Here is a 10477-nt window from a genome sequence, read left to right on the forward strand (position 1 = left end):
AGTGCGGCAAGTGCTTCAGCCAGCGCTCCAACCTCATCGCGCACAATCGCACGCACACGGGCGAGAAGCCATACCACTGCCTCGACTGTGGCAAGAGCTTCAGCCATAGCTCGCACCTCACTGCCCATCAGCGCACCCACCGCGGTGTGCGGCCCTATTCCTGCCCACTCTGCGGCAAGAGCTTCAGCCGCCGCTCCAACCTGCACCGGCATGAGAAGATCCACACCACCAGACCCAAGGCTCTGGCCATGCTCATGCTGGGGGCAGCGGCGGCGGCAGGGGCGCTTACTGCACCCCCATCTGCTCCCACTTAGAAGCCAGAGAGCGAGCGAGCAGGGAGAACACCCAGGGAAGCTGGGTCAGTCCTCGCTGGTGCGAGGGTCCTGGGAAGACACTGCATCCTCGCCAGTGGGATGGACAAGGGTGAGGGTGGGAAGCTGTAAGGTGCCACTGCTGGCACCAGGTGGGACATGGTGACATGGGAAGAGAAGGGCAAGCACTCTAGCTGCCGATTAAAGGCCCTAGATTTCAAACTGTGGCCTGTGGCTCTGTCTGCCTGGTGCTTGAGCCAATCTCCGAGGATCGGCAGCTCGTGGTTCTCTCATGTGTCCCTGAGTCACCACTTTTGTCCTGGGAAGCCTCTCGTGCCTAACCTTGTCTCAGATCAGGGTCCATTTGTCAGAGCTTTGGAGCCTGTCCTGGAACTAGCTCTTATAGACCAGGCTGGCTTCAAACTCAGAGATCTGCCTGCCTCTGCCTCCCGAGTACTGGAATTAAAGGGGTGCGCCACCACCGCCCGGCCATTGGGACCTTTTTTAAAGAAATTAGTTTTTGTGGTTGTTGGTGGTGTCTATATATGTGTATGCGTGGGGTGCGCACGTGCCACGTTGCACCTGTGGAAGTCCAAGGACAGCCTTTAGAATTGGTTCTCTACCATGTGGGCTCCAGATATGGAACTCAAGTTGTCAGGCTTGGTTGGCAGTAGACATGTTTACCTGCTAAGACATCTGATTTTGTTTTTCGAGACCCGGTTTCATGTAGGATAGCTGGGAACAATCTTTGTAACCGATGCTCCTTTTCATCTACCTCCTAGGCACTCAGATCATAGGTGCAAACCATCCAGCTCATCTTGGGACCATAAGTCTGTAAACAAAGGCTCCGAGTTCAGCGTCCCAGCTGGAAGACAGCCAGTCACTTCTGAAAGTGGAGCCAGGGAAAGGGGGTCCCTTCAACTTGCATCATGTCACAAGGGACCTTGGCTCTCACTGAGCCCTAGCCTCTCCTTTGGCTTTTATGTCGGGAACCTGGAGCAGGGAAACTAGTTTCCTGTCTACTGAATTGGATCACCTGCCTCGGGCTCCTGGCTATTTTGTGGGTATCTCTTCCATCTGCTTATGCTGGGGCCTGCCAGGGAAACCAAGAAGTCCTCACCAGGGACTACTCTCCCCTCATGCCTTCTGCAGCTACTACCCACCCTGCTGCTCGCTTCCTTGGTATGTGCCATTTATAATGTGCGGTACCTTCCCATTTGACTTTGAACAAAAGTTCTGATTTTTAACCACATTTTTAATGTGGCAGCCATTCCCATTTGCTCCTTTCAAAACCCAGGGTCCAGCCTTATCCTGCACTGTGCCTCAGCTGCCAAGAGAACATTCAGCTCTGATACCAGAGAGGCCTCAGGGAACTGCATACTGTCTGCAGCTCTGGGTGGTGCCTACCTTCTGAGGGAAACAGTTCTGTAGCTTGAATAGGATAGAGAATAGTAACAATGGCTGCCCAGCCTTGGGCAGGGCCAGAGGATCCGTTGTGTGTGTTGTCTACGTTACCTCTACTCTGACTGGGTTTGCTGCCTCGGTTTGTTTTGTTTGTTTGATTGTTTGATTTGTCTGTTTTATGCGCATTGGTGTTTTGCCCACATGTCTGTCTCTTATCTGCTGAGCCATCTCTCCGGTCCCTGAATCACAAGTCACACAACTGTGAATTTGTGTCAGGTCTGCCAGATCAGGTCTGGCAAGCTTGTTGTGGTGTTTTTGGCTTTTTATTTTGGTTTGTTTGTTTGTTTGTTTAGACAGTGTCTTACTGTGTAGCCCTGGCTATCCTGAGCCTTGCTTAGGGGACAGAGGCAGGTGGATCTCTGAGCTCAAGGCCAGCCTGGTCTACAGTGCAAATTCCAGGACAGCCAGGGCTACACAGAGAAACCCTGTCTCAAACAAGCAAAGGTTTTATTTAGTCAGGATCTCAGCTAGCAGAAGCTGACCTGAAACTCACTGTGTAGTTAGGGATGACACTAACCACTGGCTCTGCCAACAAATTCTGGGATTACCGATGTGCTCTATCTACAACGCCTGGCTAGAGGGTCCTTTGTCAGAGGCCAGAAAGACAAACTGCTCTTTTGTCTTTCCTCTCTCGTCTGTGGACAAATGTCACTCAGCCAGCAATGGAATGTCTCTGTGTGGCTCAGAGTGAGGGGCTGAGGGGGCTCCCACCTGTTCTAAGAGCTTCTCTACTAGAACCCTTTAATGAAGGCGAGGGACGGCTTGCAAAGACTTGTGGAATCCACGGGACCTTAGCGTACTGACTCACTTGCAGGATGGCTGTGATTTCAGTTCCCCGGGCCGTATGCCTGGTGCATTGGGGACAAGACTCGAGTGCGTTCAGAAAAGAGGAGCACCTTGAAAAATATTTAACAAAGAACAAATAAAACAAAGTGTTGGTATTGCGGGCCTCGAAGGGAGCTGATGGTTTGGTGGGTAGTGAGGTGTCATGAAAGGGTAGGAAGTCTGATGAGGGTCTTGATATCTCATGGCCACAGCTGAATGCCTGGTATACTAGTGTGCTCCTGAGCAGAGCGCTGGCGAGGACAGCGAACGCATTTCCTTCTGAGCTTCCCGCACCATGGCTCAGGGTCCTGGTGGAAGAAGAGTGGGGCAGAGTTGGAGACCTGTGGATGATGCTCTGGCCTAGGACCGCTAACTCCCCAGAGCTCAGGAGTCTGACCACTCCTTTTCCACACCGGAGACCCTCCTTCCCTGTCCTCAGCCAGTCAGTTGCCAGGGAGATGGACGCCAGGAAAACCAGCCAATCACCGTCGACGCTAGTCCCAGCAGCGCGCACTTTCTGTGCCTCGCGGTTGTCCGGGCAACCGTTGGGTTACTGTTCCTAAGTGGTCCTGTTTTCCAGTCTTCATGCTCCACCCTCAGAGGAACCAAAGACTGTTCACTGACTCCTGTCAGCTGCCTTACCTCACGGGGCTCTTAGGGCTGTGACCCTGGCTTGCCTGAAACTCGCTATAGAGAAATCAGGCTGGACTAGAACGTGTAGCGATCTCTCGCCTCTGCCTTTCACGTGATGGGATTACAGGTGTATACCACTAGGCCCAGCTTTTATTTATTTACTCTTTTGATTCAGATAATTAAATTTTGTCTTCGCACGGTTTGTGCTTAATTCTGCACGTGTATATTCATATTAAAGTTTGACATGTAAAAAATAGTAAACTTGGGCTGGAGAGATGGCTCAGAGGTTAAGAGCACTGGCTGATCTTCCGGAGGTCCTGAGTTCAATTCCCAGCAACCACATGGTGGCTCACAACCATCTATAATGAGATCTGATGCCCTCTTCTGGCCTGCAGGCATACAAGGATACTGAACAGATGAACACTGTGTACACAATAAATGAATAAATAAGTATTTTAAAAAATAGTAAAACTTTTTGGCATAGTAAAAAAACCCAGCTGATTATAGAAATATATATCTATTTGCTCAGTGTTGGTGGCACACGCCTTTAATTCCAGCACTTGGGAGGCAGAGGCAGGTAGACCTCTGAGTTTGAGGCCAGCCTGGTCTACAGAACAAGGTTCAGGCCAGCCAGGGCTATACAGAGAAAACTTGTCTTGAAAACAACCAAAAATTTTGTTGTTATTGTTTTTAGAGACAGGGTTTCTCTTTGTAGCTTTAGAGCCTGTCCTGGAACTCGCTCAAAGAGATCCACCTGCCTATGCCTCTAAAATGCTGGGATTAAAGGCCTGCACCACCACTGCCTGGCTCAAATTTTTTTTAACATGTATTTATCAAGTGTAGGACTTTTCTCCCCTTCTTTCCTTCCTTCCTTCCTCCCTCCCTCCGTCTCTCCCTCATTCTTTCTCTTTCTTCTTTTTGGATAGAGGGTCTCTCTACATAGCCCTGGCTGTCCTGGAACTCACTATGTAGATCAGGCTGGCCTTGAGTTCAGAGATCCACCTGCCTCTGTCTACCAAGTGTTGGGATCAAACACAACCACACTCGGCAGCATTTTCTTTTTTATGTGTATGAATATTTGCCTTTATGCAATTCAGTATACCACGTGCATGGCTGGTGCCCATGGGGGCCAGGAGAGGGCACCAGAGCTCTGGAACTGGAGTTACAGACAGTTGTGAGCTGATATGTGGGTGCTGAAAATTAAACCTGGATTCTCTGGAAAAGTAGCCAGTGCTCTCAAGGACTGAGCTGTCTCTCTAACTCTGGAAACAGTTTCTGTTTGCTGTACAGACATAACCAACAACACAAAGTGAAATAGAATGAAGCCTGCCTATTCTGGCAGAGTCACCTCAAAGGAAGGGAAAGAGGCTGTCAGCTAGCTGCTATACTAACCAATGACTGCTTCGAAACCAGCTCACAGGTGATGCCCAACAAAATTCATTAAAAATAGCACATTCATCAGGTGGTGGCGCATACCTTTAATCTCAACACTTGGGAGGCAAAGGCAAGCAGATCTCTGTGAGTTCGAGGCCAGCCTGGTCTACAGAGTGAGTTCCAGGACAGCTAGTGCTACACAGAGAAACTCTGACTCAAAAAAACCAAACCAAACCAACTTAAAATAGCATATTCAGTAAAATATAGCATATTGAAAAATAATAAAAGTGCTGGGCATGTGGCACACATCTTCAATCCCAGCCCTTGGCCAGCCTGGTCTACATAGCAAGTTCCAGGCCACCCAAGACTACAAAGATCCTGTCTTTTAAAAAAAAAAGAGAGACTTTTGAAACCTTAAAACAACAATCATACAACGACAAACCAACACCACCACCACCACCAAAACCAAACACAATGACTTGACCTTGGCCTCTAGCTGTAGTCTGTGGGTCAAGCTATTTGCTGAGCCAGTGTAAACAAACACACCAGGGGAAAAAAACCAGTGGACGTTTTTAATTTCTTCTTATGCATGGCACAGATAGAGGTTCTTTCAGTGGCTGCCATTGTATTTTTTGCCTGTGTGAGAGAGAGAAGTCAACCTTGGGTGACTTGATAGGGTGTCTTACTGGGACTGGAGCTTGCTGTGTTTCCAGCTTTATAGACGGAGCTCTCTCTCCAACCCTGAATTCTTTTTTGTTTTTGTGTGTTTTTTATTTTGTTTTTGTTTTTTTGAGACAGTTTTTTTTATCTGTGTAGCCCCCGGAACTTGCTTTTAGACCAGGCTGGCCTCTAACTCAGAGATTTACATGTCTCTGCCTCCTGAATGCTGGGGTTAAAGGTGTGTGACACCCCCGCCTTGCCTCTGAATTCTGTTTTTCAAAAACCTAAGGCATTGTACAACTCTCTATTAATGTAGCTCACATTCTTATGAGCCACCAAAGCCTCCTTAAGGCAGAGACCATTGTGATATTATTATACTTCATTTATCCCCAGCCATCCGAATTGTATTTGTTCAAGGTGAATGTTCCCAGTGGCTGGGTTATTCACATCGTGACCTGACCCTTTATGGTCCTGTATCCTTATCTATTTGAACAGTATTCACTTAGGTGGAAGGTCAATGAAAGGCAACATTATGAACCTACAGAATGATCTGGAAACAGGAATCTGGGAGCTTGGGAGTGAAGGAGCCCAGAAGAGGCAGGCACCAGGGTCCCTCTTGCCTCAAGGAGTCTCCTCCAGAATTGCTAACCCCCCGACCTGCCCATGAATTTGCTTTTCTAATTTTTATTTTTCTGTGAGTCTCTCTGGTTCTGTCTCTCTCTGTAGTTCAGAGGATGACTTAGGGGAGTCACTTTTCTCCTTCCACACATGGGTCCCGGGGATGGAGCGCAGGCTGTCAGTTGTCCTTACCTGGAAAGTCGCCCCACAGGGCCTTGCTCTGGAGGTTCTACAAGCCCAGTCCCTCTTTTGTGGTGGACAGTGAAGGACCAGACCATGGGACTTTACACTCCCCACATCCACAGTTTGAGTAGGCAGACCTGTTCTCACCACCGTCTCTTAGTTTACTGGCCCTGGAGATTCTAATGTTGGAGAATAAAAACCCGAAACGGTCCTGTAGCTCCCATCTCAATACAGGGCTGGTTGCACGAGCCAGGAACTAAGCTGAGACTTAAAAACACAGAAACAGGGGCCGGAGAGATGGCTCAGTGGTTAAGAGCATTGCCTGCTCTTCCAAAGGTCCTGAGTTCAATTCCCAACAACCACATGGTGGCTCACAACCATCTATAAAGAGGTCTGGTGCCCTCTTCTGGCCTGCAGACATGCACACAGAATATTGTATACATAATAAATAAATAAATGTTAAAAAAACACAGAGACAGATGGAGACACGGCCACTCTTGATACGAGAGTGCCAATGCCACTTTATTGTGCTCAGAGGCAGCTTATATAAAAATCCTTAGCCACGCCCAGCTCTGGGGATCTCTCAGCTGCAGACTCATCAGAACCCACTCCCCTGCTCAGAGCAGCTGCAGGCAAAGAAAGTCAAGGGTACCTCTCAACACTGGGGATTCTGCCATCCATGGGCTCTGGGCTATGTGAGGGCTAAAGAAGATATTGTGTCTGTGCCTGCCCAGGAGTAAACAACAAAGGTTATCTATCAGCTGTGGTTTGCAACAGACTTTGGGTCCTCTGCCTCTGGGGCATCTTTCTCTAGATCCTGATTCCATTCTGTCAAGCTGATTTTTGGAGTATTTTGGAAACGATTATTTTGAATTCCAAAAGGTCTGACCAGTCACTGTCAGTGTAAAACCAGACCCCGTTTTCTTCTCAGAACTCTGCTTTTTCAAAAAGGCTTCCAAAAACTAAGTCAGATGACACAAGACCTCTAGAACAATGTTACTTCTCAGCATCTACTCAGCCCTGAAACTAGGCTGCTGGGCCTGGAGCTGCGGGATAGCGTGGCCGACACTGCCATCTTGTGGCCAAGCCCTAGGAGGCGCTGCTGCCTGAGGAGCCAGTGAGGCCGGCTCCCACCAATGTGACTTCTTGGGGTTGGGGGTACTGTCCGCAGCCCCTCAGTAGCTTCTTTATACTGGGGTGCTCACTGCCACTAGCGTGAGTTCTATTCTTTGCATTTTTTGCTTTAGATTGATGGAAAACAAAATGAAAAAGAAAACAACCAAACACTACCTTTTGAACAGCCTTTGTTTTGTGTGACCTCTGCAAAAAGTCCTGAGGTGGAATTGGCTCTCAAAAATGGAGACAGGGGAGATGAATGACGTGTGGATCCAGCAGAGCCAGCATCTGGAAGGAGGGTGAGAGATAGGGCTTTGCTCCGGGTTTGGACTTTTGTGAGTGACCCCCGGAAGCTTTGAAGGATGGCAGTGGAAGAGTTCACATGTAACCCACTCTCTGATGCTGGTGCACCCGGACACTGCAATGGCAGTGCAATAAATCGTGCTTGGGAGCCGGTAAGGGCTCTGGAGCTGTGGCAGGCAAGGCAGTGCTAAGATCTCTGGATGAGGAGGGAGCAGGTGATTCAAAACGCTCCTCAATTGGCCTAGAGGATTGAGCTGGAACCCAGGGACATTTAGGACGAGATAGGAGGTAGGTATGAGGTCTGCTGGACAGACTAGTTGGAGCTATCGAGCGGCTGAACCTGTTTGGAGGGGTTTTGAGCTCTTCTGATGGATCTGAGGACTTGAGTCTGCACCTCCTAGACTCTGGCCACCAGAGCTGTGCAGGGACCCTGAGCCCAGAAGTCGCACTAAGATTTCTTAGCATCTCAGGCCTACCCCAGGCTGGATTTAGAAGCTTGCCTATTCCTCCTGGGCCATCTGTTGTTGGAAAGACAGGTTCAGTGACACAGGATCACCTCTTCCTTCCCCAAGCTTTCCTACTCCCCCCCCCACCCTCACCCCCTGGGCATTCTGAGATTTAGAAGATGCAATACTTTCTGGGCTTGATGCTCTCCTGAAGATCCCCAAATGGGTTGGGTCATCAGACTCATGTTTCTGAGAAACAGCCAGCCCGAGCCTTCTGGGCAGCTCCAGAGGACCTGACATGCCATCCTACCTTTGGGGAAGGGACCCTGGACATTCATCAAAGCTGCTACAGAGGACCAGAAGAGCCAGAGTGGGAGTTTGTGGCAAGCTCCAAGGCGAAGGCTGAGGACGTGCTGGTGGCTCTGGTCTTGCAGTGTGTGTGTGTGTGTGTGTGTGTGTGTGTGTGTGTGTGTGTATCAGGCACTTGGGCTCCGCTTATGAGACTGCATCATTTACCTGGGGATCTGCTTTGTGGAATAAGCAACATTCTCTTTTCTCAACCCAGCTTCTGTTGTCGCTGAAACTGAGCTCACACTGTGCGCCATCTACTGGTGGCAGTGGGGTGGGGAATGGGAGCAGGGGGTACCGGGAAGACCTGCTTGGAAGCAGCAAGGTGAACCTAAGCGGGAAGCTGTGGAAGCCTGGATACCTGTATCATCTTTCAGGATGACACAGGGCAGCTCAGATGACAGGAAGCAATCGTAGACTCACTACCTATGGAGAGTCAGAGGTCCGAGGCTCTGAACAGAGACCCTGAATCCCTTGAGGAAGATGGCTAGCCTTCAAGTCATACAAGTTACATATGATCAATCAACACTGTGATCAGGCTTGGAGGACACCAATGAATCAGGACTTCTCCACAGCACACATGAAAAGCCGCAGCTCCCCCAAACCACAGCTCAGGGGCTGTTCCCATCCAGAGCTGTCTGTCCTTCTGATGGACAACACAGAGCGTCTTCAGTCCTCACCTTACTTGACTTTTTTTTTGGGGGGGGGACACAGGTACACCTGCACTCACATATGTACACACACACACACACACAATGTACAAGGTATAGGACAGTAAAAAGGATCGACTTAAATACATTTTTTTGGTCTTAGTGTAAAATACTTCTGCAGTGGATGGTACTGTTTGTTTCTAGAAAGGAGATGCAGGTGAAGGGAGACTAAAAGATTTTGCTGTAAGCACTTTACATTTGGAAGCTTGCACATAAATTATCAAATTATCAGTGCAAAGGAAAAATTTCAAAAGATGGACCGGTGAGGTGACCTAGCAGGTAAGGGCACTTGCTGTCAAGCCTAAGGACTGAGTTCTGGCCCTGACCCACATGGTGGAGGAGAGAACCTGACTCCTGAGACTTGTTCTCTGGCCTCTGTGCACACTCCCCAAGTAAATGTAAAATTAAAACAAAATACCCCCCCCCCCCAAAAAAAAACCCACAAAAACTCACTTTTGAGGCTCTAACTGGGGCTGGAGAATGGCTCACTGGTTAAGAGTGCTTCCATGGGACCTTTGAGGGGTCAAAAGCCCACAGCAATCCCTGCTATCTTGCTCTCTCTGCCTCCTACTTGTGGACCAAGATGTAAGCTCTCGGCCACTGCTCAGTGCCAAACCTGCCTGCCTGCTGCCTTGCTCCTCTCTGTGATGGTCATGAACTCTATCCCTTGGTCATGGTGGTTTGACACACCAATAGAAAATCACTACGACACTTGGTTACATAGCAAAGTTTAGGCCAGCCTGGGCTGTGTGAGACTGTTTCAAAGATCCCCAAACCAAGCAACTGGGGCTGGAGAATTGCCTAATCAGTGAAGAGTGCTTCCAGGGGACCTATGTGTGTTTCCCAGCATGCATGCTGGGCAGCTTACAACCACCTACACCTCCAGCATCAGGGGATTCACTGTACTCTCTTGCTCCATGAGCACCACACGCATAAATAAACCTTTAAACACAAAAACAAACATCCCAACCAAGCAAACAAAAAGTACGGTGGTTTTGGGGGGCTAAGAGAGGATCTTGGAGGTCAGTGTTTAACCGTGGATGTTTTTATGTCAGCTTCATACAAGCTTGAGTTGTTTTCAAAGAGTAAACCTAAATTGGGAAAATGACCCCCCACCAGACTGGCCTGTGGGCAAGCCTAGGATGCATTTTTTGGATTGCTACCGAATAGGGAAGGGTACAGCTCACTGTGGGTGGTACCTGGGCTGGTGGTCCTGGATGCTCTAAGAAAGCAGGTTGAGCAAGCCATGAAGAGCAAGACTGTAAGCAGCACTCCTCCATGGCTTCTTCATCAGCTCCTGCCTCCAGGTTCCTGCTCTATTTGAGTTCCTGCCCTGACTTCCCTCAGCAATGGAGTGTGGCCTGAGAATTCTAAGCTGAAATAAGTCCTTTCCTCCCAAGGTCGTTTAAGGTTGTGGTGTTTTATAACAGACACAGAAACCCTAAGACACTGTTTAATGGGATAGTTTAGATTTTCCAAGTTGAAA

At 49.0% G+C, this 10477-nt stretch overlaps 2 protein-coding genes across 5 annotated transcripts in view; one reads left to right on the top strand and one right to left on the bottom strand.

The window, feature by feature from the left end:
- Positions 1-1554, top strand: part of Znf205 (zinc finger protein 205) — a 9583-nt gene extending 8029 nt beyond the window's left edge. For all 4 annotated transcript variants that reach the window (XM_038327889.1, XM_038327887.1, XM_038327890.1 and 1 more), the window contains one exon: positions 1-1554. This exon is cut by the window's left edge and continues 747 nt beyond it. In XM_038327889.1, coding sequence (XP_038183817.1) covers positions 1-314 — 314 coding nt within the window. In that variant the 3' untranslated portion in view covers positions 315-1554.
- Positions 1555-2160: 606 nt separating this feature from the next.
- LOC119812881 lies at positions 2161-8233 on the bottom strand. Its single transcript, XM_042054906.1, has 3 exons — positions 8087-8233; positions 7359-7810; positions 2161-2908 (listed from the first exon to the last, which is right to left on the bottom strand). Exons 1-3 carry the CDS (start codon positions 8231-8233, stop codon positions 2458-2460), a joined length of 1050 nt encoding a protein of 349 aa, XP_041910840.1. The 3' UTR covers positions 2161-2457.
- Positions 8234-10477: the final 2244 nt, after the last annotated feature.

Source organism: Arvicola amphibius, chromosome 4 (assembly GCF_903992535.2).
Source record: "Arvicola amphibius chromosome 4, mArvAmp1.2, whole genome shotgun sequence".
Classification (NCBI taxonomy): domain Eukaryota; kingdom Metazoa; phylum Chordata; class Mammalia; order Rodentia; family Cricetidae; genus Arvicola; species Arvicola amphibius.